The sequence below is a fragment of the Syngnathus acus genome, chromosome 8, assembly GCF_901709675.1.
Source record: "Syngnathus acus chromosome 8, fSynAcu1.2, whole genome shotgun sequence".
In the NCBI taxonomy this organism is placed as follows: Eukaryota; Metazoa; Chordata; class Actinopteri; order Syngnathiformes; family Syngnathidae; genus Syngnathus; species Syngnathus acus.
The window spans coordinates 5,236,432-5,264,108 of record NC_051093.1 but is presented as its reverse complement, the minus strand read 5'-3'; the positions used below and the strand labels follow the sequence as shown (position 1 = coordinate 5,264,108).

At 45.2% G+C, this 27,677-nt stretch overlaps 2 protein-coding genes across 2 annotated transcripts in view; one reads left to right on the top strand and one right to left on the bottom strand.

Annotated features, from left to right (window-relative positions):
- Window positions 1-27,677, top strand: part of LOC119125835 (hemicentin-2-like) — a 41,400-nt gene that overhangs the window by 374 nt on the left and 13,349 nt on the right. The window contains exons 2-3 of the mRNA XM_037256746.1: window positions 4,925-4,986; window positions 8,173-8,256. The gene's annotated coding sequence lies outside the window, so the exon portion shown is untranslated. The remainder of the gene's footprint in view (window positions 1-4,924; window positions 4,987-8,172; window positions 8,257-27,677) is intronic.
- On the bottom strand, window positions 153-15,506 carry s1pr2 (sphingosine-1-phosphate receptor 2). The gene is made up of 2 exons (XM_037256860.1): window positions 15,126-15,506; window positions 153-3,540 (listed from the first exon to the last, which is right to left on the bottom strand). The coding sequence occupies exon 2, from the start codon at window positions 3,446-3,448 to the stop codon at window positions 2,333-2,335; it is 1,116 nt and encodes a 371-aa protein (XP_037112755.1). The 5' UTR covers window positions 3,449-3,540; window positions 15,126-15,506; the 3' UTR covers window positions 153-2,332.

Genomic DNA, 27,677 nt, shown 5'->3' with positions numbered 1-27,677 from the left:
ATGAATGTTTCTCCGTATGTGCCCTGCGATTGGTTGGCAACCTGTCTACGGTGTAGCCTGGCTAGCTCGCTAAAGGTCATCTTCGATTCATTGAAAAGTCTTTTTGTGTGAGTGTGCCAAAGTAAACAACATAACAACTTCCTTAATGTTTCATTTTATTAAAAAAAAAAGGAATGCAGTAAACAAAAACAATGTACCTACATTAGTGTTTCAGATTGTACCGAATGGACACAGGCAGCGTGCTACAGGACACAAAAGGCTATTGCACACAAGACACATTTTCATACATAAACACACACGCATATAAACTGTACATACTTACATACATGTTCATATATTTATAGTCAGGCGACACGACAAGTGACACGACAGACGCCTAAAAAAAAAAAAAAAAAGACATCACTGAAGCTGCCAAAGTGCTTTTCACCATTTCTGCTGGTCTGTGTGAGTATGAATGATTGTGATTTTTTTTTAAATTATTTGTAATAAAAATAACACACACAGGACGAATGGGAGAATAATCCCGAACAACAGGAACCGGACAACACGGACAAACCAACACAACAGGACTTCCTGTTAGTTATCCGGAATGAGGATGATGTTGACCTCCTAGGTTTGGGTCTTTGAAACCAGATCTGGTCCCACAGCTCGAGTTGCACACAAGACATACGGCGGACGAATGAAACCAGGATTTTGTTTTAAGACTTCACAGTGAGTCAGGATGAGCAGTAATACTGTCGACCACGGGACCACTGCCCCGAAAACCTCCTCCTCTTCTTCTTCTTCATGCATACATTCAGCCAAGTTGGATGGCGCAAACAGAAACGTTGCTAACAACACTGTCAGGGACAAATAACCAGTCAAAGCGAATCACTGGAGGAAATGTGCTTTCCCTGGAAGATACATACACAAGATGAGCGTCAATATAAACAACGGGAAAAATAGAAAGGAGGGTTAGTGATGGAAGCTGGAGTACATCATACACATGTAATGAGCTACAATTCCATGCATTACAAAGAAGCAGATTATGGTTACTCAAATGGATTTTAAGTAAGGTTATATCGGGACTATATAGCCCTGCTTTGAGCCGTGCGTTGTGGAATGGGTTTTCAAAAAGGCTTAATATGTCCTGTATTCACCTCCTTGTTTGGGATACGTTGTTGTTGTTTTTTTAAAGCAAACAGGACTTCATATAGTCATCAAGTACAATACAATGCAAAGGGATAGTAATCGTATGGCTCGTGTTACAATCATCAAGATTCCTACTTTTGCATCCATGAATTCAGAGGAAATCCCAAAAAGGTCACGCACGTGACAACGTCGGAGTGTCAGGAGCTTGGCCTAAACGCTACAAAGTGCAACGCTGAAAGCTTTGCGTTGAAGACGCTGCGAAAAATAACACAAATGTGGTGTTCAGCGCGTCTTTTTGGTTTTGGCTTCCGAGGCTGGATTTACACTGCAGTTGCTCAATTCCGATTGGAAGTACATATTTGTCGTTATGTACGGTTCAAGTGACTCGTATCCTCAAAATGGCTGTGTTTATACGGAAAACATCTGCTGTCCCTAAATTGCACAGAGATAATGACACAAATATTAACAGAGGGCAGTGAACACAACATGGAACTAAACAATGATTTATAAATAACACAAATATTAAACATGAGGTTGACTCTCCACTTATTTTGAATTTAAATTGGAAAATTCTATTAGCATGCTAAGAGCTAGCATGAACAGTTGTGTGTGTGGTTTTTTTAACCTTTTAAGCGACCAACATTTAAAACACACACAATGTAGCAATACATGTACACATTTAATATAACAATACTCACTGCCACATATTCTTTATCCTCTGCCAAGAATGATTAATATTACAGCATCTTCAATTACGGTAATAGTAAAAGTGCTATTCTAATTTGTGTCTGTATGACTTTATTGCGTACATTTGAATTTTTATTTAATTCCTTCTTTTTATAATGTAAGTTATTATTGAGTGCTATTTTCACTTATCAAAAAACACAAACCCATAATTTTGTTTGGGGGGGGTAGCCGGAACAGATTAACGGCAATTCTATTCATTTTAAGGGGAAATGATGATTTGACATATGTGGTTATTGTCACTTGAGAGCCAAAAAAACCCTGAATTGCGTCACACCATGCAGTGTAAATCCAGCCTAGTATACATTAAAATGACTCCATGTGATGTCACAAGAGTACCCATGAAGAGTTTCACATTTGCCAAGCACCCCAATGTGGAGATCTTGTTGGTGTTCAAAAGTGGCCTCGCATCCCAACTCAGGCGATTGCATCCGCTCTCTTCTCTTGCCCGCCGCCGTCACACGCAAGTGGTGCAGTTCTGCATGATGGGCGTGTTCGGTTGTTCGTGTTTGTGTGTGCAGTGTTCCAGCGAGCTGGAGCTCTTGAGCGGCACCAGGCAGCGCTCGGCGGGCCGCCCGCTCTGGAGGACCCCCCAGCAGCATAGCACGCGCAGGAACTCCTTGCGCATGTCCTTGCTGCGCAGCGTGTAGATGACCGGGTTGAGCGCCGAGTTGAGCGTGGCGAAGCCGAAGAAGATGTTGGCTTTGTGGAGGATGGGGCAGGACCGGATGGTGCACGAGGAATCCAGTAGGAGGATGGTGAAGGCGGGAAGCCAGCACATGATGAAGACGCCAAGCACGATGGTGACCGTTTTCAAGAGGGAGTAGGTGGGGGAGTTTGGGGCTTCCTGGTGGCTGGAGCGTACGATTAAGTAGATCCTCACGTAGAGGATGACGATGGAGAGCAGGATGAGGCTGAATATGGTCACCACGAAGAGGATGTACTTCTTGGAGTAGAGCGGCAGCACGGCCGAACACTGCGGGAGGTTGTCGATGCAGTTCCACCCCATGATGGGGAGGCCGCCCAGCAGGATGGACGTCACCCAGCAGGCCCCTATGAGCAGGAACATGCGGCAGGTCTTGTTGGAGCCGTAGACTTTGACCTTGTTGATGGCGATGTAGCGCTCGATGGCGATGGCCAGGAGGCTGAAGACCGACGCGGCCAGGGCGATGAACGCCGTGCCCTCCCGGATGAACCACTGCACGGGCACCAGGTCAAAGGTCCGCGAGCCCGACAGGAAAATGTTGGCGATGTACGCCGAGCCGGCCAGGAGGTCGGAGAAGGCCAGGTTGCCGATGAAGAAAAACATGGCCGTGTGGAACTTCTTGTTACGGCACACGGCGATGAGCACCAGGAGGTTCTCCAGGATGATGATGGTGCACAGGACCACGATGATGATGCTGGGGTCCGTCAGCAATTTCTTGTCTTCGTAACGCTTGTCTAGGTCCTCCAGGGTCATGTTCTTGGCGAACACGTAGTAGTAGGGGATCAGAGTCCGGTTGTAGTACTGTGAGTATCTGCTCCTCATGGCGACGAGCTGGGACACCGCTGCCGCTTCACGGCAAAGATTCATTCACTTGGTAGGCCGTGCCGCTCGCCGGAAGGAGAAAAGGGAGGGGGACGCCTGTCCCAGAGTCTCGTCTCAGGAGCTCTAACGTGGGTCACCTACGTACACGAAGAGAAGACAATTTTAGAAGTTGTTCTCCGGAACCACTCATCCCTCTCGGGTACGACGCCCCTGCTGTAGTGTGAAACCCGAGAGGTAAGCAGAGCTGCATGGAGGTTTCCTTGACATGCAAATTAGCTTCAGATAATGAAAAGTTAAGGATGCCACAAAATAATGCGCTTTGGCGCCACCTATTGAACTGGAATACCGAGACAGAATCACTGGTCATTTGCAATCATTTCCTCATCAGGAATTTGGCACAGAATGAACACACGTTGTCTGTTTGGAACTTCCGAACGCCCCCACACACAACGTTCTCCGCTGCTTTTTGCATCTTCGCCGTAGTCCTGTGGCTTGTAAGAAACCTTCAACGACACCTTGGGGGAACATATCTTATTTTGCGGGACAGTGCCTTCCTGTTGTCAGATGTAGATCTCGTTTTCAGGTAGATGATTTGAGTTCAAGACGGAGGGAAGAGGGTTGCCAGATGGACAAAGCGGACTCACTGAAGGACACATTCCACGAACGCCCGCTGTCAACACAAGGCATTTTTGTTGGATCCAAACCGTTCTCTCTCCAGCCTCCGCAGGCCTGCACAACAGCTTGGAAGCTTCCTACTTGTCCATATTTTATTTTTTGCAAATACCCACTTAGCGTACCTCGTTAGCATATCAATATTTACTAACCTGCGTGTTGGGATTCTGACTTTTAAACATCTCCCACGCACATGTTACTCAAATGTATGTCGGCGTCTCTTATGTCAACTTGACAAACAAGCATAATGGTGCGAAAACCACGTAGGTGAACTTTGAACTCAAAATGCGATCATGTTTAAATAAGAGTCTAAATATTCATGTGACTCCGGTAAAAGTTGAAAACTGTCAAGCGAGTCTTAAAAACTGGCTGGAAACAAAAGGGACAATCTAATTAGAGAAGGAGCTGGCAGCCTTAAAGCTGTCAGAAGTAATACAATCCATGTGCGCCGTTGCTCCGGAGGTAATTTAACACTGATGCGTCGCGCTGCTACTCGCTTGTGATAGCAAGAAGGAGCGAAAACCACACAAGGAGCATGCATGTGGAACGGCATCTGGACACAATGGCAGGAATCCGAATGACCGCACGCATATCTGCATATCCATACGGGACCCCTACCGAAAAGAAAAAAAAGAAAATCTTCATGAATACACTAAAAAAATACCACCAACTATGATGCCTGAACAGTTTGCCAAAACCAAACTCATCTTACTTTAATTTTGAAAGAAAACTAAACAGCAAGAACTCTGTAACTGCCGCTAACAACCCAGGCTAAACTCGTCTCTCATTTTGTGCTGTGCAATCTCATTTTTGATATACTTCCTTGACACCGATTTCTTTATTTGACAGTGCTTTGTCAGCATCTTTGGGTGGTCCAGAAAGATTGCAAACAGGTGAGCTTTTTCAAATAGGTGAGCGATTAATCGGCCAGCTGATTGCATCGGTGGATATTAGCTCTTTTAAAATGGACTGACTTTTGCTCTTTTTAAAAACACATCATAACAGAAGATGAAGATAATCACACTTAAACACCTTCCGCAGCAAATAATTTTACGTTTACGGACTTAAGAGTCAAAATTTGGGTGCGTATTATACATGGGTACAGGCTTTTTTCCAGCATCGACATGCCATTTTTAGGGTGCGTATTATGCACGGGGGCGCATTCTGCATGGTAAAACACGGTATTTGACAAAGTCCAACACCAACAACAGTCATGAACAAGCAACAACAGGCTAAACGATAGGTATGCTAACGTGACATAAACACAAACGAAGAGCTGAGAACGGCCCTGACGTAAAATTCAGAGTTATTCAAAAAACTATTACATAAATAACACGTTAATAAAACCATCTGTGTCACTCCAATTCATTAAATCCATCGATCGTCCTTTGTCAACAATGCGTGCGCGCCGCTGACGGCGCTTGCACTTCAAAATATTCCACACGCCCATATAACGATATATAAATTATATATCAAATAACTATTATATAAGCAATAATGTTATCAAACCATCTGTGTCACTCCAAATCATTAAATCCATCGATCGTCCTTTGTCAACAATGGGTGCGCGCAGCTGACGGCGCTTGGACTTCAAAATATTCCACAGGCCCATATAACGATATATAAATTAGATATCAAATAACTATTATATAAGCAATAGTATTATCAAACCATCTGTGCACTCTAAATCATTAAATCCATCGATCAAATTCCTCGTCCTTCGTCAACAACGCCGCGCGTGCGCCCTGACGTCAGCCTCGTCGTTATTCCACAGATCTACTATGTCAAAGTCAAAGTCAAAGTCAGCTTTATTGTCAATCCCTTCATATGTCAAGACACACAAAGAAACCGAAATTCCGTTTCCTCTATCCCACGGTGACGAGACTTACAAGTAGACGACACAAAATAAAAACAAGAAGGCACAAACAATAAATAATAAAAAAAAATAATAATAAATAAATCAAATGAGCGATTTATAACTATATTGTAGTGTTAACAAAGTTCAAGGAAAGACCTGGGTTTGGTAAACGGCTCTTTATTTAACAAAACAAACTTCCAGGCGTGTGGCGGCGTGGACTTGCAGCCACGAAAGTGGAAGAGAGCTCCATAGAATAGGACCGGGCGTGCGTAAAAGCCATGACCGAGCCCCATCCACCGTCCCCGGACAGCCACCCGGCCGAGCGCCGGCCCCCGACTTCAATCCACGGAAGTGAAAGAGAGCTCCGTAGAGTAGGACCGGGCGTGCGTAAAAGCCATAATAGTTTTTCAAACCTTCTGTGTCACTCCAAATCCTTAAATCCTTCAAACTCTTCGTCCGCTTAAATCCTTCAAACTCTTCGTCCGCCGTGTCACTTAGAAACAAAGCCGCTAATGATCCCGTGATCAATCTTTGTCCTTTATGTAAAGGACCGCCGCGCCACGCCGCGTCGCGCTGCTGACGTCACTTGAAATTCAAATTACAGGAATCGTTCGTTTATCGTGTTTTCACTTTTTTTTTTTTTTTTTTTGAACATTTTTGAAAATTTTTGAAAAAACCCCACATATAAGTCGCTCCTTATTATAAGTCAACCCCCCACCCACCCAAACTATGAAAAAAACCGCGACTTACAGTACGAAAATTACGGTAATTCATATATTTATTGAAGAAAAATGTTATATTTATTATATATTTTCTAAATGAATCAGCCAAATGTTTTGTTAGTAATTCATATATTTATTGAAGAAAAATGTATTATATATTTTCGAAATGAATCGGCCAATTAATCAGTAACCCGAGTTTTATTCCGCCAAATATTGGCCTCGGAGTGTGCACGTGTGGGCAATTGCACAGGTGCTTTACAGCCTCGCCAGCAATAACCATCTTAGTGTTTCCTCAAGCCGAGCCGAGGAACAATAAAGTCGTTGAGCGCGGCGGCCAGACTTGACGGCCTTGGGCGCTCATAATGTCGCCGCTCACTTCTCTTTGAGGCTGATCATGCATCTGGAGGGCTGGCACGAATGGACTTAACAGCTGCGAGCGTCCAGCTTTGCAAATAGTCTAGTCAGTCGGCATCACTCTCTTAGCTCTGTTAATAGAAATAAACAAGAAAGCCCGAGACTGAGCACATGTGCCAGCTGCGGCGGCCAAATCACTTTAGGTCTCATTCTTGCAGCCGGGATTGATTAAGTCGGCCGTGGCCATCGGCTCCCAGCAACGATTAGGCTGCCGTGTGTGAGACCAGGGGTCTCCAACCTGTGGCACGGGGGCCCATCTGCGGCCCGCATGATGATATTTTCTGGCCTCCCTGTGGTGGTGTTTTGCGTTGTGGGCCATTTCTCAAATATATCATAATCGTGCGATATTTGTCTTTGTTTTTACGTACGCTTACGTAATGGTTTTAAACAGACTACATGGCGAGAGGGAATTCTTCCGTGATCTCCGGCAGGTCAGCACACGACTGATCTGGCATGCATTGCGGAGACAGCTCGCAGGTCCTCCTGTCACCAAGCTGCCTGCCGTCTTGTCGTGACGGAACGGGGAAACCTGATGCGCCGGTTTCTCCCCGCCCCTCTACCTGCCCCCCCCCCCCCTTGTCTTGCATTCTCACTTTATTTTGACTGCAAAATTGTTTGTTTTGTTTGACGAATGTCACGAAATGGTCGGCAGTGCCGAAAGCTCACACAAAGACAAAATAACATGGCACGCTGTCTGGATTTGGGGAGGGGAAAAAAATAAAAGCTGACGAAAAGCGCCACGGCTGCGAACAGGCGGGCGTGTTAGGGCAAGTGACCGACAGATAAAAACAAAGCAGTCACCTGGCACTTATTATTACTGCACGCCATCGAGACTTTCAATATCATGCTGAAAACCGATGCTTCTCTCCGAACAGTCGAAGCTCTCCGGTGACAGCTGCACAAGAGCCACAAAGCTTTTTTTTTTCTTTTTTTTTAAAAAAACACCTTCCATCACCTGATAAGCTCCAATTAGCACCACACCAAATGCTGCTACCTGTCACAGTTCTAAACTCCCTCACTTTCTCCTCTTAGGTGCTTTGCACACCTTTCCTACAAAACAGGAACCCTGCCTAACCTTTGTTTTGCTTTGTTTTTCATTTCAGGAAAACCTTGATTGCGCTACAGGATTTCAACTGTTTCGTGGCCGCGCAGACGTTTGTGGTTTGGAACCAACATCCTGTGACAAAGTAAGGCAAAGTTTTCCCTCGCACTAAAAGAAATGTCTTTGCTGCTCTCACAACTGTGTTTAAAAAAAACAAAAAAACAATACTATTTTATTATTCAATATCAATGAAGTTCTGGCTCTAGAAAATATTCCACTGATTTATTATTTGGCAAAAATCACAACAAGGTTTCAAAACATCACACTTTGCTCTAATTGGACCGGGATGACATCGATCGGGCTTCTTTGAGCAACACCTACACGCACGAACATCTTGAACTAAACAGGAAACGCTGGGATGGTCTGCTGGCACGTGGCCATGGGCTCCCTCTGACTCCACCCTGAGGCTTGATACGTGAGCTTTTCCACATCTGAGCCACACCACAATATTGATCCACGGTCAATACGCAGGGTTTAAAAGCAGGATGATGAGAATAACCCCCCGAGGGGTGCAAACAGATCACAAACTCGCACGGTGCTGCTGATCTTGTCTACTACTACCTGGAAATGAGACGAAAATAACTATCGAGACTTACATCCGTTGGTTGCGACGGCATGCACGCGGCTTATCTGCATTTGCTATTGACAACAAATGTTATCAAGCTAGTGCGGCAATGCTAACAGTCATCAAGCTAGCGTGGCAAATGATCCTAAAATCATTTATTTCGATGAGATTCATCATGTCTTTGTAATCATATAAAAAGATTCTTTTGTTCGGACAAAATAAAATAAAAATAGCCTAAAATCCATTACAGTCATTTTTTTCTCTTTCAACACCATAATCAAAAAGTGTAAGGCCTGATGGGAGCAAGTTTGACCAAGAGTCAAACGTGGGGCGAGCACGTAGGACACTGCCGGGATTTGCTTTTTTAAGACATCTCACCGAGCGGCGCCTCAAAGAGGAAGTTGAAACGAGGAAGAGGAGAGGCGCCCGATCCTCAATACACGGATGCTGAGAGGAACTCAGAAAAGCTTTGCGCAGCTTCAGAACATGAACAGACTAAACTCCCTCATTTGATTTGAAAACTACAACCAAAGTTGAACGAGACATTTTTAGAATAACGTCAGCTCACTTTTTGTCATTGTCACCTAACACCACTCCTAAAGTGTCAATCAAAAGCGAGCGAAAAAATATTTCTGGATTGAATGTATGCAGCAGTTACTGGAGTATCTTTACGTCACCAAAGCGTTGGATGACATTAGCGAGAGAGCAAAACACTTCCTCTTTTGCCGACACATGAAACACTTCACTCTTGGCCCTTTTTTGTGGTTTCATTCTTTGTCTTCAACACCAAAACCTTCCGTGGTCTTTGTTCCACGCAAAAAAAAAATAAAAAAACGTGCTTCGTTAGAGACGCCCGTCTGGATATTCATGGTGGGTGGGTGGGGGGTGAAAATGGGTGCCCTCAATTCATAGCGGGGGTCTCGTCTTTTAATTAGGGATTACCCTTTTCGCTTGTCAAATAGTCTGACAGTTTGGGCACAGTCTCTTCCGTGCGTGTCAATGCGGTTTAGGCGCTTTTGCCTTTCTCACTTACGTCCAAGCTCAGGAAGTTTGCCGTGCTTTTATTTACGGCAGATGTTTTTTGCTGTGTGCTTCGACCAAGCTGAACCTCATCTTAACTCTCAACCAAGACTTGTTTTTGGTTCTACATGCAGGGTGCTTACGTGGAGTACAAAAGGAAATGCGGTCATGTCGTGTTGATGAAACCACAAAAAAAAAAAACTTCAAGTTTCAGCTTCCCCGTATCTTCACAATGAGTTGAAATGAATGAATGCCTCGGCACCTTCTTTTCGGTACAAAAGGAAATGCAGTCTTGGTGAGTTGATGAAACCACAAAACCCTTCAAGTTTCAGCTGCCTCGTATCTTCACAATGAGTTGAAATTAATGAATGCCTCGGTACCTTCTTTTTGGGACTCCGTTGTCCCATTCTTCTCTAAAATCCAGACCTTGAACTCCACCCCTTCTCATGTTCACAAGTGATCTTTTCGTCACGGATCAGGGGAGGCGACGAGACGCTTTCCGCACCGTGACCGCAACCTCCATATTTGTTCCATCTCATGAACTCTACAGACCCGGGGAGGAGTCATGTGTTGACAACAACGTGAAATGGAACATGATACCATCTAGTCAAGCTTCTACCGCCGCTGCCTAGCACCCGCTGATAAGATGCTGGACTGATGGAGGAACGTCCATCCATCCATCCTCACACTCAAGCAAAAGGACAAAGCGTCAAGACTCCCCCAAGCAAACAAGAATCCATTAAAATCCGGGAACACTGTTATGCAAGGGGGGGAAAAAAAACATCATGGTTGCCTAGGGAGGGAAACATGTACTGAAACAACCTCTTGGATATCTCTCTATGATGTCAACTCTCTTCTCATGAAGAACTACAATCTACTATGACAACAACATAAATCACGTTGCTGCCTGCCAAAAGGACAGTTTGCATTTATTGCCCATTTGAAATCACACAATATGGTCTTAAGACATGCCTCTTGATCAAGTAATTAATCGTGGGTTGGCTGAGATCTTTAGCCCTTGAGTCATCGTCCTGATAGACATTTTGGACCACTGTATGAAACATCTTTGTGGGAAAGTCCTGGAAAGGCCATTTTCACTTCCAGTATGTGTGTACTAAAGCCAAAAGGACATTTGCAGGAGGTTTGGTACAGAACTAAATTATTCCAGCTAGTTTTAACAATTTCGGATGACAGAAACAACGTCTACGCCCTGAAGTTTTTCGGAATAAATGTCCAAAAAAATCCCCACATATATTCTTGAAACAATTCTGAGTGAGTAAAACAGTAACAATATATTTTTTGTCAATATTTTCTAGTGGATGAGCTATTTTGACTTGGATCATATTAAAAAAAAAGAATCTAGCCAGTCTGTTTGGCCTCAATCGTGACCCCGGCTCGTATTAACTTAAATCCTTCATGTTTAAAAACCTGGAAAGCGGATAAAGGATAATAGCTGCTTCTCAACAAAAGAGGCTAAAGTGGCATTGTAATAATTGCGCATGACATCCTTCGAGCTCTCAGCTCCAACCGGCTGGACAATTCCAAATCTAAGAAAAAGATGCTTGGCTTACTGATGGATTGGAGGTAACCCCGTTGAGTTTTGCAGCTGCACAAACAAAGCTGATTGGATAACAAAGACTCCCAAGTGGGAAGAAGAACAAGAAGGTCTTTTCAGACACAGCATCCTCACGTCTACCTGCTCTGGTACTTTTCCCGTGCACACTGATCCAGCAGTCAGAAAAACCAAGTTGTGACCACACTGATTAATCTTTTGCCATCCACTTTATAAATCACTCAGTGTAACCTCAAGTGAAAGCTGCAAAGCGCTGTCAATCCTGTCCGAAACCGCAACCAGAAACCTGACAATCAAAATCCCGTGCACAGTAAAAAGCTGGACAGATACTCTGTAATTCGAAACGTCACACTGCCAGAGCAGATTGAGTCCTCACTATGTTGCTGTAAAAGTCTAGTTACTGAAAAATCGACATTCTGGAACCTCTTGGAACCAATCAGAAGCTTGAAGAAAGTCATATCTGGAAAAAGGTGGAATAACAAGGAACGTTAGAATCATACACGACTACTGCTTGCCAAGTTCAGTTATTTTTGTATACCATAAAGCATAAAATCTGCGCACGTAAGGAGATGGCGGTAACGTCATACAAAGGATAGGGGCCAATAAAAACGGCGGTTTTCCCCGTCTACACACAAACGCTGACAACAGTTTTTGGAAAGTCTTAACGCTGCTTCTCACTGACCTCAAACAAAAAAGTGGATGAAAGGACCGAAACGGGTTTTAAAAATAGTCGCCTCTGTGCGGACTAGGCGTAAAATCCCTGGCCTCGCATGTTTTGGGGTTGACTTCTGGAATTAAACGCGACAGGAGCCTGTATCCACGCAGGATACCCTAGCATGCCGCTACAAGAATCCACGCCTGGTCACGGTGTGTTGAAAAAGGGGAAAGGCCACCGCTGGGCGGGTTCTCCCATAGTTTGTTCAAGTCCCTCAAGTGGAAAAAGGAATGAAACATGAGTTAATGGATTTCTCATTGACTGAGACACCTCCGGACTCCAGAGGAGCCTGTGCGAATGTCTCGAAGAGAACCACAGCTGAGTGGCTTAGAAACAACAAATCCCAAGGCGCCATATAATTCTCAGATGGGTGACACTCCCTGATCTTGGCTGAGAATCAGAAAGCAACATGGTGTTGTGTTGTGACTTGTGAGAAGACATATCTTCATCTGCCACACCCGATAAAAGGGTTTTTCTGTGAGTAGGGGTGATCGGGTCAGAACTGTCAGAACTCTCGAAACAGCTTGATTGTCTGCTGCGATGTGTCACCCGTCTTCTTTTCTGCCGTCACGTCGGGAACAGTGGTTTCACTTAACCAGCTTGATGCCTCTGGCAACATAGTCCTCAGATCTGTTGTTAGCCCTCCGATCACGTCGCATCAAGTGGTGTGTGTCTACAACAAAAGACGAGTAACCCGCCCAACGGAAAAGCCGCCTCACTGCGTCCTGTTAGCGGACCGCTCCCACTCCTCGACTGAAACCCGAGCGTCCTCCGAGAGAGGGGGGGTCGACACCCCCCGCCTGACTCCCCCCCAGTGACCGCCGGTTCCAGTAGGAAAAAGAAAAGTCCCTCGCAAATCCAGTTCCCACCCCTCAATTGTCATTTATTTATCCGTGTATACACTTAGACATCCGTTTATTTGTTTGACAGATCTATGTGACGCCAATTCTCATGCTAATCCCTTTCTCCGGTTACACATGAAATACAGGCAACTCAAACATGCGGGACTGCGCTACTCTTATATTGATTACTACTTCTGCCATGTGCTCTCAGATGAAAGAAAAATATTGTACTGTGTGCCCTATATCGACTATTTTTATAGCTTTCATTTTGACCTTTGCAGACTACCTGAACTGAACTTTGGGTTAAAACTCTATCTTCAGAGGGGACAATGGTTTGTTCAATTCTTGATTTTTAAATCTTGGGTACATACCTCTACTGTTTTGATTCAGGACAAGGTACCACATTTGGAATTTCATAGTCAGTCTTACAGAGTACAGTAGTTTGGTATTGTACCATCCTGGAAATAGAATACAAAACATGTGGTCCAGTAATTGGCCCTAAGGATTATATGGACTGGGTGTTCCCCAAGAGATACTGCTCTTGTATCAGTCTTTCACAGCTGGGAAACGCATTCTGTGCCTTTTTGACCCAAGATGGGTTCCAACTTTTGGAGTCCCAATATGGAGTATATGGTATCAAGAGTTTGTCACTGGGATATTACTCAAATATCTTTTGTCATTTTAGCTGCTTGGGAAGATCTCTGCACCTTTTGGGTTCTGGACTGGTCATCCTACGGTGCTGATTCAAGAATTTGAATCATTTACTTTCACAGCTTAGGACTAGATCAGTCTTTTGGAACTAAAACCTGATACGAAATTTGGACTCTCCTGTGAAGATTCAGTTTCAAAGGCTTCTTTTATATCTCAGTGGGGTTCCCCTGAAGTTATTGCTTTTGTTCCCTTCCTGTTCACATTGTTAACTTTATTTGATCCTTTGAGAATCAAATTTGTAGTTCCAATGATCAACATTGGTGTAGATTCTACCTAAAGACAGAAATTCTTCCGCTTCTGGCAACCCACATCTGTTCAATAACATTGCGAGATCAATCACAGAAAGGACAAAGGAAACCAAAACAGGCTCTGTGAGGATGCAAAGTGTTTGTTCTGGTTCAATGAGCCGTGCAATGACACAAAACCAAAATGCGGATGGACCATTGGCGCGTGGACCCCGGTCGGTCGCTGGTATGCTGGGCTTGCCCAAGATGGGCCATCTAAAACAAACCAAGCAACTCTGGCGTGACATTTCCATCAATGAAACTGCCGACGGAGCCTTCGACACTTGATAAGCCCTGAGCGTGTTTCCTCCTCACCCACTCGTGCCGTGATGTTATCTGGGTTTGTCTTATTCGACCTGCACTGCACCACCACATTTGGTTTCTTTGCTCAGGTCTTGCCTTCAGATCATTGCCACACTTGCTCCTGCCTTCCGTACCACAGCAAAGCAAATGATGGATCAGCGCTTTTATCTGAGCAATAAACATTATTTCCTCCGCCTTATCATCTTATCTCAGTGATTTGGCACTTCTCGCCAAAGCGCTGCCGACACCTCCAGGGCTGCTTTTAGCCTTAGGAAACAATCCCTGCCACCGCTTCAAGCTTTTTTTTAGAGCAATGCCTTTTTAAGAAAGTAGTGATAGTCTTTGTGTGTGCTTTCCACAACAGGAGTGTGTTAAGTCTGCTATTGTTTGAGCTGTGAGGTGCTTTTCTCTGGGGAGGACATCTCTGACCTAAGAGATTTAGTCAGAACATGGAAGGGGGGGGGGGGGGGGGGGGGGTGAAGGGGTGGGAGGGGGTTATGGTGCTGGTGATAATGGAGGCTTTTGTCTTATTAATACATCCTTTCAATACAATGCCTTCTTTAGAGTGACGGATGAACAAGCCTCAACAACATTGGAGGGGTCATAGCAGTAGGGGGGGGGGCACAGCAGGCTGCGCAACGGCTTTGAGGGAGCCCCCCCTCCCCTTTTTACTCCCCCCCCCCTTATACGCACATGCACAAGACAGCAAATGATGCATTGAGCCCACTGTACGCCCATCGGCATCAATTTAATGTTTAACGACACCGTGTTAGGCATTAAACACGCACGCGGAGGGACAAAAGTGCAATCAAAGACGCGCATTTGCAGTGGTTGCCACATCTGCGCTTCGAGTTTCACTTTAGCGCCAAACTTTGGGGGGAAAAACGTCTCTTTGTTAGGAGTTTATGTCGAGCGTCATTCTTAAATGTTCGCAAACTTACCCCATGAGAGAGAAAAGATGACTTTGGTCCCCCCAATGACGCTCACATGTAGTCATCAACTTGCAGAGCAAAAAATAAAAGCAACCCGAAAGTTCAGCTCTCCTGCTCCGATCCAGCGGATGACAATCACGATCGTTTTGGTGCCAAGACGCGCCGTCTGGTCCGTGCTGGTAGACGATCCATAGCGGACCCGAATTAGGCGGACTCCGGTACAAGTCCAATTAACTGTCGGGGTAGCGATGCAGGCTTCCAAAAAGCGTCCCGCAGCCGGATCCTGCAGCGCGTCTGCCGCCGCACGAGTGCTCGTCCTGCTGTTGCTGCTTCTGCTGCTGACTGAACACGCACACACGCAATCACACACTGACACAGGCACAAGCGCACACTCCGGAGGCGGGGAGGCGCGCGTATGACGACATCGCCTCGCACGTACAAACACACTTGAGTCAGCTCCCATCGTGTTATAATAATGTGATATCCACAACCGTGTCAGCAGCAATGTTGAAAAGTAAAAGAGTAACTAAAATGTTAAGATAATTAGGATTTTGTTCATAATGTACTTGAATGGAGCAAACTTGAAGTTTGAGGGCGGAATGATCAGTTCATACCGGGCCCACTGATTTTTGACTTTTCATAAAAAAAATCCTAATTCCAGCAGACTACTGTTAAAAAAAATCAGTCTAATGATTCAAAATTATTAGTCTAATGTACTTTATTTTTCTGTTCCATAGTTTTTAGTGTAAATTAAGTAACCACTTAAATAAATCATGGAATGGTACCTCAGCCAAGACAAAATAATCCGAAACACTCCCTCCATTTTTTACTGTAAGATTGCGTAAAGGATTCCGTTGAACTAACAAACAAATAAACACAGCAGAAGTCGAACCTCCTTGGCGGAGGTAATGTGTTTTACAGCCTATTTTTGGGGCCGTTTCGCCGGATCGGAGCGTAGCACAAATCAAGTCCAGATGTTCCACCTCCTCACTTCCTCTCCCCCCTCCGATGAAGATCCCAGCGTGCGCCGAGTCCTCGCTTTTCCCAACTAATCTCGCTTCCTCTCCAAGCATCAGGGCTTGTTGCACAAACGGTGACCCCAAGGCGGTCATTCACATGTCAATTCAGCCTGATCAAACGTGATGAACGTTAGTATCTGACCCCTGTGAGGCTGCGCTACGTTTTCCATGAAGCCTCCGGGGCTTGTCAGTCATCATCATTCATTGGGGCAGGTGCTCCTTGCTTTTGGAGCTAATAACGTCGTCATAGTGATTACTGAGTAAGTCATCTCTAGCGGGTGTGATGTCATGTCTGAGGTGTATCAAAGTCATACGTTTTTATCTTCTTGTTGCCACCCATGTCTTATTGAGGGCTTGTTTGTTTATTTATTTTTTTTAGACTTTGGGTTCAACTTATTGTTGCCTCCTAGCTATGCTAGCTATTCATCATTGTATAGCGTTAGCTTCTCATTTGCATTAGACAGGATCACCCCCCTAAAACAGGCTAATTTCAGCAAATAAAAAAATGGGGGTGCAAAGTGTGCTATAATTTTTAATTTTGGACAAAGAAAGTGTTGGGGAATACACATAATGTTGCAGATGAGAAAATTAGACAATAATACAGAAGTAATACAAATATTAAACATTACATAGTGTTTGGTTAACCAAGTCCATGTCATATCTACTATTGACACTTGACTTTTACAGTACCTTTTGTTTTCTCAAACAAGTGCAAGTAGTTATTTTAGAGCGTAATAATAATCACTTGGGTGGACCCCCTGGGATTATGACCGGTGTCTTCCCTCCGAGACAGGCGCTTTTGCTCATACCTGGCTGAGTGACATCAGAGCACTAACAAAGGGGCCTATAGCTCACAGCATCCACCTGTGGCGAGAGTTCGCCAGTGGAAACAAAAAAAGCAGACAAATCTACGCTGATGCATTTCAGTTACTTTGACTCATGTCGTGTCTGCCCGTGGTTGACTCTGGGGGAGAACCGCAACGAGATTGTGCAACGCACACTCCCAGCCGCCCCCGCAGCAGCTGGTATGTGGAAAGTAGCCAGGCCGCAAAGAAGCCTTTTTTTTTTTTAGGGCTCTTTTTTCACACGTTTCGTACGGCGGGATGTGTCGTAGACGGCACTTTACGTCTTTTTACGACGGGACACTCTCAAGAGTTTGTCCGCTGAAGTTGCATGCTGCGGCGCTTTTAGTTTAAGGGAGGGGGCACGAGCCCTGACCTCACTTCCTGTCGGGGCTCCTCACAGGCATTCCATTGTCTGTGAGAATGTGCATGGGCTCGAGGGACTCTGCACATCTGGCAGCTGTTATTAGCAGCCTCCTACAGCCACCAAGCCAGCAGCACCAGCATACACGAGTCAACCCCGCCACGAGAGAAGAGGGTGGACCTGCGCCTCGGATATGCTAATGTTTCACAAGCGTGCATTTCACAAGACAGGAAGATCAGTTTATTTCACTTGTGACTGCGAGGAGTGAACTCGAGAATTGCAACAAACAGTCGTTTGGCTAACGATCTTGACACTTGAAGCTATAGTCAGTTAGCTTAGGTTAGTCAGATAGCTTAGCATCATCTTGAGCGGAGTTTACTCACTTAGTTTCTTCTACGTAATAACTTTTCCAGGATAATCGGGCCTTTACTGACATTTATTACTATGGTCGAAAAAAAATGGCTTTTTTTTAATCGGTTAGCTTAGCTTAGCATTACCTGGCTAGGATTTCTCAATCATTTGGCAGTCAAACAATTTGGAATTTGACCTAAAATTTCAAGCAAGGTTTGCTTACATGGCCTCTTTTGGTGTAGAACACGAGCGGGCTAAAATTTGAATTGATTTTCATAGATGGTGTAAAAAAATTATCTAAAATAGCTATATAGGATAATAAATGATAGAATTGGTTTTCCAGAACTTTTGATCATGCATACGCATAGACCAGATTAAAGAACAACGTAGGCCCGCCGCCTTACTTTGCCCACTCAGGGCGTTGACGCCTGACCCACATTTTCCTAAATCTTGCAAAATCGTTTTCAGGGAATTGATGAATACACTTGGGCAACAAGATTGCGAATGAGTCAGCGACAACACCTGGAGCCCTCGGCAGGTTATTCAACATGAGTGTTTCGGGAGGGGTGATGGATATTCCCCATGTAGCGTAACTAATCCTTTCACTCTGGACATTTAAGGAATAATTTGGCCCATAAACACATTTCATCATCTGGCTCCAGGAAGTCAGCTGGGGCCTTAAGGCATCAGTCATGGGATGCATCTCAGCAAAACATAACGGTTATTACCAGAGGCACATGATTTACTTCTTCAACTTCCCTGCAGAAATGCCATAATGACCTACATTTAACTGATTATGTCGTAAAGCTGTAAAATTCACTTATGGCCGCTCATGTGAGCAACCACAAGATGGAGGCGGGGCTTGTCACTTTAGTGCAACAACTGATATAACAACTGGTTAGTGTGTGTGTGTGATTTGGGTGGAGAAAAAAAAAAAGATGCGTATCGCAAAAGCCCCTCAACAATTTGTTGTGGCTTGGAGTCAGGCTGGCTCATGTCTCTCTGCACTCCAAACAGCGGGCGAAGAGTTGCCTGTGCCACATGTTTCTGCTGTTCACAGGTTTTTGTAGAAGACTTTGCAGTGTTGACTTTGCACTTATCTTTTCACCATCTTTCTTACTGTCTCGCTCTCTGGGACTAAAGAACTCAACTGTTTACTGTGCACAGGAGAAGTCTGAGCCTGTTTTGAAATGACAGAACTTGACACTAATTACGTAAAGTACGTCTTGCCTTAAATGTGCAAGAGAGAAAATACTATCTAACAAATTAGTGATTACTGAAAAGGGGAAATGTGTGTTTTTTTTTAATCTCCTATTGTTTTCCCCTCTTTGCACTTCTGCCTTTCTCACTGTCATGCGGAAGCTCTCATGGCGAACAATGAGGCGCTCTAATGTGGTGCGATCCGTTTTTGCTTACACTATTTTTAGACGGACACTATTATGAGTTCTTCAGAATGTAAACAAATAATCAAAATGAGCATTTTCCATTATAAATCGCTTCATGTAAACTGCCCTTTCAATATGTTGCTTTTGCAAACCATATGACCCAGCCCCCCCCCGGAGGAAAATCCTGCTTGGGTATTGGATGTCGGATGTGTTTATTGTATTGTGCTCCACTAAAGCAAAGGAGGGGGAGAGTAAAGTGGACCACATGGTTTGAAGGAGGGGGGGGGGGGGGAGTCATGACTTTTGCAGCGTCCTACAGATTAGGCAGTGTTTACAAGAAGTAGACTTAGCAAAACACGTTCAAATCTACACTTGGTAAATCTACACTTTTGAAAGTCTGAAACGTTATTATCGTCATGGTGACACTCGGTGGTTGGAAAAAGCGGCTGGCAGCCCTGCGGTTGAAAAAGTCATTAGCTGGTCGGGGAGTTTGTCTTTATTTCCTTTAAAGAGGTGTAGAAGCACTACAAAGGCTTCAGTGTCGTGACACGCAATCGCACACATGCGAGTCGCTCGGCATTTAATCTTTTCGGGCATCACCATGTGGCTCCCATCAAGCGGCCAGAAAGCCGAGCTTGACGTTTGCGACGCTAAATCACCGAGGAAGTTCAAAAGGTGAGTCATCGCTTTGCGTCAAGCATCGCAGGACCTTCAAACGTTAAAACGCTTCATGCTCGTCAAGAAAATTAGCCCGAAAGGAAAAAAACAGACGAAAGGTAATGATGGTACGAGAAAACAGAAAGCGGATGACGTGCGTAAGGCCGAGGAAGTGAAGTCGCTCGGCAGAGGGTAAAATAAGCTTTTGGGTAAACAGGTCAAGCGTGCGCCCGATGGAATCTGGCCTGGAGAGGTCGGCATGCCGCCCGCCCGGAGGACTTTGTCCGCGTTGATCTTTGTGTATTTTTGCTAGAGGCACGGCGCTCACTATTTGTTTAAAATCCAGCCGACAAAAGGCAGTTTGTGCAAACACGTGCGTCAAAGGTGCACATTTTTTCTCTTCCGTTCACCGTTGGCTTCCACTTGGCTGGCGGGGAGTAGTGTGTGGGGGGGTCAATGTTGTGAGGGGGGGGGGGTCATCAGATAAGAAGGATCAGGGTCAGGCCATTACTTTAATCCAAGGTGTATGCGCTTGTGTGTTTCTTTTGTTAGCCGGTCAGGAATCCTCGCCGCTGCCTCGCACTCCGACCACAAGGTACACACAGACATGCGCTTTGTGGTCAAAGTGGTCAAATGTTGCACTGAAATAGACAAAAGGAGGGATGACAAGAGAACAGCGGGGGCCTAAAACTCACACTAGCCCGATATAGCCTGGAGCACAACCAAGACTGGAAGTGACAGACAGACAGTTGCAGATCCTTAATTTATTGCAATATGAAGTTTTTTCCCTCACCCGTAATAGATAAATACATGGATAGAGGAAACAAAACTCCTCGATGTTAGCTAATACTGTACCGCAAGTTGACGCAATTGATACAGAAAGTACAACTAATAAACAGGAAGTGAGTGTTGGAAGGAAACACACAGGTGACTTGAGGGGGGAAATATGGATTTGAAATGGAGGATTTAAAATGGATCAATCCAGGAGGCAGATGGTGAATGGTGGAAGCGGATATATGGCACACGATGGGGATAACATCCTCCTCGCTCCTGCTTGGAAACTCTTTCCTGCCTGGGAATCGTTCAGCAGACGAAGCTGAGTGCTGTTACTTCCGCAATTGTTCCAACGCAAACCTGTTGTAAACTTCAACTCTTGATACTTTTTACTGCACGGCGTCCATTTTGTGCCAAACCGAAACTCGGCTTCCCTTCTCTCATACTTAAACCTTTTAAATAAGACACTGACTAAACTAAACTTTTTTTTTTCTTTTTTTACTGTGAAGGTGTAAATTAAATACGTTAATACAATTTAAAAAATAAAATAGATAAAAAATTAGGGAAATCAGTGTAAGTAGTTGATGTTAAATGATGCTAGTCCAGCTAAGGTTGCATATAAACCAGAGTGCGGTTGACCGTCCCGCCCATGCGGTCAAACTTAACACACGACGCTTTGATCCGCATGCTGCACGCATTTTTCCCATCACCGTCTCAAATCCCCTGCCGGACTTTTTTTTTTTTTTTTTTATTGGCTGCAGCTGGAACACCTCTTGCTCCCTCGCTCCGACTCGCTCCCATTCCAGCTCACCTCTGTTTGACTGAACCTGAAGTAATTATATGCAAGCACAGCAGCGAGTTGAATATTATATACGTGTGCGTATAATATAATGACATGTCCACCGTAGTCTTTTCTCTCCCAAATGAGCTTTTAAAGAGAATTGACTTTCCTGCAGCTGTGATAAATCTGTTCCTTTTCCCGTGACCCTTGACCTCTGCACCAATGATAAGGCCTCGCGCTGAACCTGACCAGCCGCACGGCTCTCGATAATTTAGACAACCTTGTTCAAATTTAATTTTTGCTGACTTTGAAATCGCTCTCGCTTGAAGTAGTGAGGTAGTAGGCAAAAAATAAAGAGTGAGGGGAGTTTACTTTTATTGATTCAGCTGCCACAGCGACTGCATGTGCACGATGACCTCATCGGCCACAGCCAATCAAGTTCTGAATGCCATCGTAGTGTTGCCAGGCTATAATAGCCTCTTCAATTTAAAGCAAGTTAGCGTCTACCACAGATGGGTTTGCACTTATGCCTTTCATACAAATAAAAAAAAAAGAGAACTGCTGCAGAAGAAACTCAATACGACATGATTATTATAATTGCTCAGCAACCGGCAACATCCGACGGCGAAATAATTCCAAATCAAACGTCTTTCTGAAGACCCGCAGTGACTCCCGAGCGCCACCAGCATCCATTATGACAAATCTGGCTTGACGTAACGTTAGCCACGTGAGCTTTGAGTGTGACGCTCGCCAGCTGGGGCTCGACGTGTGTTTGTGAGTCACACCAGACGAGCCTTGAGCTTCATTCTGTCAGCCGGCGGAAGAAGCGGCGATATAAACAATCGGCAATTAGGCGGGGTATTGTCAAGGCATCGGCGCTAACATGTTAGCTTGAGGATAATGAAGCAGATGTTCAACCAAACCAGATGAATCAATCACGAATCCATTGATTCATTCATCTCTTCGTTTTCTATAGTACATTAAGGTCAAAGGTCACACGAGCTGGTTGGGAGGTCAAAAACCAAAACCTTTACCCCATCTTGACTTCTTCAGCTGGCAGTCACCTGCTTCAACAAGTTGCAATAAATTGCTGAAATTATTCGACTCCCCGCTTGGACAAGTCAACCCTTTGACCGTCGTCAAAGTCAAAGAACGCCCCAATAGGAAACGCTGATTGGTTCCCGTTTTCCTTCCTGGAGTGGATTGATGGTTGAGGTCCTGGTGAAATATTGCTTCATTTCCAGCTTTGGACCACTCTTACCCCCCTGACCTCTTCCTCGGTCATATGCCCCGCCCCCCCTCGGAAAAGCTTCGAATTCTTGGAAAAGTTGTAGTGAAGTACTGGCTTCCATAAATCTCCCTCCCCAGACCGCTCCCTGTTGAGCATGAAGGGAGAAACATCATCCCCTTTCCTTGAACCCCCACCAAGTACCCCCCACCCCCTCCCCTTTCCATGCCTCCCCCACTTCTACCGCACTGAAAGCATTCTCACCATTTTATCTCCTTTTAACAAACGTGTTTGACTTTGAGCCGCTCACCGCGCAGTCAGATCTTTACGACGCACCACGTTGACGTCAAACGGCGCCGCGGCGGTCAACTCCACCGCTGCGTTTACCTGTCAGCGTTCACAGCTTACCGTCCAGGTGTCGCTTTTGTTTTTTTTTATAGCCTGCAATACAAAGCGACGGCAACTGTCTGTTAAGTCTAACCACAGTTTAATTTTGTTTTTGCACATCTTGTGCAAAACTGCAGATGAAGGCAATGTGTCATTTGGGGCGTGGGAAAGTCACCCCGCGACAAGTGATGTTATATAAGAGCTGGGTTTTTTGGTACGAGGCCAGCGGAAAATCTTTTTATTGATTTGCCCGACCCGAGTGAGCAACAGTATATATTTGCAAACCTCCAAGGACACGCAAAGGTTAGACCTACATACTGTGTCACTCCAAAACATTCGTACCTGTGACTGCTTGAGGTTGTACCATCGAAACGTCTGCTTCTATTCAATTCTTGACAGCTGACAAATTTCATATTGATCACAACAACGGCAAGACTCTGGCAGGAACTTCATCGTATAAACAGAGAACATCCGTAAACAGTTCCAAAAAGGCCCGTTTGGACTTGGTGGTGGGGTGGGAAGGAGGAGGACTGGGACAAAATTCGGGGGGTGAGAGAGTGAAGCACTGCAGCTGATATTCCCTCCATGGCGGCCAAGTTGGGAGGAGCAACAGCAGGCCGCCTCTGTGTTCCCCCTTTGGGACTTTCTGCCTGTACAAACAAAGTGATCCAGGGCCTCCTGATCTAATGGGAACCAGACCTGCTGAAGGACCAAAACTCTCCCCTTTGGTCCTCTCTGCTTCTCTTTGGCCCTTTTTTACTTATGAAGGACCCCATCCCGTGAACCTTGGCTTGTCGCCACGGCAACAGTTGGTGACGATCCAATCCGAGCGCTGACCTTCTTAACTTCAGTCCAGCCAGACTCCACTGACACTTATCAGCACTTGGAAATGTTTTATCTCTACTCCCCTCTCGCACTTTCTATAAATAAAGCACTCACGTAGAGCTTTTCATTTGACTTCTGATCATCTCGATGACCTTTGGCCACCCAATCCATATCTCACGTGCTTTCCAAAGAAACCTTCAATGACTCGTTTCTCAAACAAAATACGGTCTTGTTGCTAACACACTATATCATCACATTCCGTTACACGTCCGAAGGCTTTAAGCGTCAAGTGATCTCATCACAGGCTCCGTCTGAATGTTGTCATTGTGCGAAGAGAGTTCAGAGTTTATCAGTCAACGTCCTCCCAGTCTTCAGCGCCGAGCCTCTATCTCCTTGAATGTTGTCTTTCACCCGAGCTACGAATACTCAGACGGAGGCTCTTGAAAAACACACACACGCACAGGCAGCCCATTGTGATATTCGCCTGGTGACGGTCAACCTCTCAGACATGTGGTGCTGTTTAGATTTCACCATTTTATCGCCGCATTCTTTGCGATAAGTCGGATAGTTTGTATCGCTAACGCTTCCTGATGTGCTTTCTTTTATTGTTGTTTTTCAAAGGAGTGTGCTAAAGCTATCGCTAGGACCTTGCTCTCAAGCTATAGTGCCTGACTGTTTTCTTTCCGTCTTGTCTCCTCTTGAATAAAGATCTGGTTTGGGCTGAATGTTGTGTGGTTTTCATGGTTCTCCACATCAAATGGAAAAGTGGTATTAGAGTTTGTACCGTGATCAATTCATAGTGAGGTGTCTATAGAAGCGACCGAACCCATGTGTGTTTTTTAGCTGAGTCACAAAAGCTAACAAAACTTTTTTGACTGTGTGTGGTGCGGTAGGTGAAAAAAAAAATAGTTTTCCTCTGCAGCCAGTTGTTGGACCGCAACATGAGCCTTTTGGACGCGATTTGTGATGGTGCGCGTTTGTCACCCTGTTCGTGATGTTGCCCCGGGTTACATCAAATTGTTGCTATTGATCCACTGTAAACAAGCTCTCAGAAGTTTCTGGCCTACAATAAAAATGGATCAATGCCGGAGCCGCGCACTTCCAACACCAAAGCAATTTTTCCGTTTATATTTCTTGACATGTAATCTCTCTGAGGAAAGCTTGGATGAGACCAGGTGGGCGTGCTGGGTTCATGCGGCTTTCTATTCCCACTGATGTCATGACTTGTGCAAGCCACAGGAAGGGACAGACAAACAGTCAAGGTCGTTGACCTACTACAGTGAGAATTGGAAAAAAAAGCCTCCAATCATTTGTGTCCCTGATGTTTCACATTAACGATTATTCCCTGATGTCATGGGGGGGCCGGGGGGGCTTTTCTCTATGAATGGTCACATACAGTACAGTCAACGTCTTTGTCCATGAATGGTTATATATACAATTGTCACAATGCTCCCATCGCCTTTCCTCTTCCTCCATATTGTTCGCCCACGTCGGAGCCGGGAAGTTGGAGACACCTGGATCTAGATTGTTCTCCTTCGTCCCGGCGTTGCGTCATGTGATGACAGTGATGATGTGGCAGGGGGTCTCTCTGCGACCCCATTCTCCCCTTCCGCGGGGTTGTGTGGGATCGCTCTCGCAAAGGGGACGGGGGGAACTTGAACCCTCTGACTTCCTGCCCGCTGATGAGGTCACATGGTCTCAGTGGGAGCGTCTGTGAAATTCCTGTTCAATAACAGCAGACTTGACTGGAGGGCACAGTGGGAGGGAGGGAGGGGAGGCAAAGCAGATGATGGTTTGATGTGCGGGGGTACAAGCATGGTGGGGGGGTTAGGACCATGTAGTGCTTGTCTCTAGTGAGCCCCCGGGGCGCTTTGTTGGAGCACAGCATGTGCTCTTGTTATGGAAACTCTTTCCTTTTTTAAAAGAATTAGCGGTGAAGGTGCGAAAACTAGTCTAGAAATCTCACGCAACTGTCCAAAAACAAAAAATGGTGTGTACTGTAGTTAAATTAGCACGGTGCCGTAGTGGTTAGCACGTCTCACAATTCTCGGGTTTGAATCTTGGCCTTTTTGTTTGGAGTGTGCACAGTTTCTCCAAACAAATGCATAAATAATGGTAAATAACTACAAGCTTAGAATGATACTATTATTAAAAGCAATAAAATCCTAATGTGCAATAAAGATAAGGGACCGCAAACAACTCAGTAGTTCCCTAAATTGAACCCCGCATTAGAAATGTAGTTCCTCTCTTGGGAGCCAAATTTACCCTTAGCCATAATATATCAACACGCATATAAATTAATTCCACATTAATTTCCCAACATGAATTTATGACAACAAACATGAATCAAAGAGCCCTTTGCCAAGCAAAATATGCAGCTCTAGAGTAATGAAATATCATTTTTAACCTCTGACGGACCAAATAAATATTCAATGCGTTTGCGCTAATCTCGTTTTATGAATTAAATGCCAACCAGGGCTGTGCAAGTCAGCTAAAGATCAGGAACCCCATTTATGACCAAAAAAACGAGGCCGTCAACAATCCAGATGATCGTCAACAAAGTGTTTCGAGCGCTTGCCGCGTCTCATTAGGTTGTTATACACAAAAACTCCTCATGCGGGACGAGGAACAAATTTGCGGTATGCTTCTCTCTCTCTTCCTGGCTAGCGTCACGTCACACACATGATTGCTTTGCGTGAAGGTCAAATCCAGGCTGGGGCGGCTCGTGGTTGCGAGGGCAAAGGGAGGTGAACGTTTTGATGTAAGACGCCCGAGGCGGCGGAGGAACTCGAGGTACGTCGAACGGGAGGAAGGGAGGGGCAGTGTTGATGAGTGCCCCCACATACAAAGACAGCTTGTTTTAAAGCGCCCGCTCGTCAAACAAAGAGCCGTACTGTATGAAGCGTGATTACAGTAGGGAGTCAATTTTGCCGGGTCCCCCTTAGGCTACACCCGTTGGGAAAGCCATTGAACTCCACGATGACTGTTTCCATCTTTCCCAGAACTTCAGGAGTAGGTACAGGATGTTCCCTGAGAGATTCATTTGTCAGATTGTGGGAGGAAGAAAATTCATACGGGAGTCCACACGGAGTCGAACCAAGAATCTTTCATGGTTCTTGTGGCATCGCTCTACAAAGTTCTGGAAATTAGTAGCGAAGTGGTTCTCATGGCTGACTTTCATGCAGCTGGCGCGGTGTCGGTTCCCAGGCAACGTCCCATTATGCGATTGACTGGTGAGCAGTCAAGGATGAAGTCAGCTGATATCAACTTTGGTCACCCTGAACAGGATATAACGCAATAGAATGTTTTTTTTTTGTTTTTTTTGGAACCCTGCTAACTAATCAACGGTAATCAAAAGAATACGTCTCGCCTTCGTGCGAAGGACGCCGGCATTTCTCTTTTTTTTTTTTTTTTCTAATTGATTGCAGATGCCAACCTGAATGGACTCAATTTGTTAGTCCTCCAGAAAGTCTCTGAAAAGAACACACACTCACACCCGCGTCATCATTTTGGAGTTTCACCTGCGGCCAACAACAGCTTGATGCCTTCCAGATGTGCACACGTTGTACTCTCCGCTCTTAGCTAACCTCGGATGCAAACCTTCAGCCGGGTTTTTACAGTGCCCAGGAGGTCTCTCTGAATGGGTGGGGGAGGAGGACTGTCCCTTTTTTGAAGCTCCTGCTGAGCCCACAATAAAAAAAAGAGGACCTTTGCATCCTTTCCCTTTCACACGTTAATGGCTCGTCGATCTTCAAGCAGAGTCGGGAATGAAAAGCTGCCCGAGAGGCACGGGTGTGGTTTGAAAAGACATCCTGGTTCTCTTGGGGAGAGGTGTGCTTCGGTCCAGATGGGTCGAGGCGGCTCGTGTTATTTGGTTTCACGCTGGGCCTTTGGCTTTCTTACCTCTCACAGCCTTACATGAATAATTTCCGCTAAAATATCAAATCA

What these genes read in the sequence shown, in the direction of transcription:
- s1pr2 (XM_037256860.1), bottom strand. Translation starts at nt 3,448, where the DNA reads ATGAATCTTTGCCGTGAAGCGGCAGCGGTGTCCCAGCTCGTCGCCATG.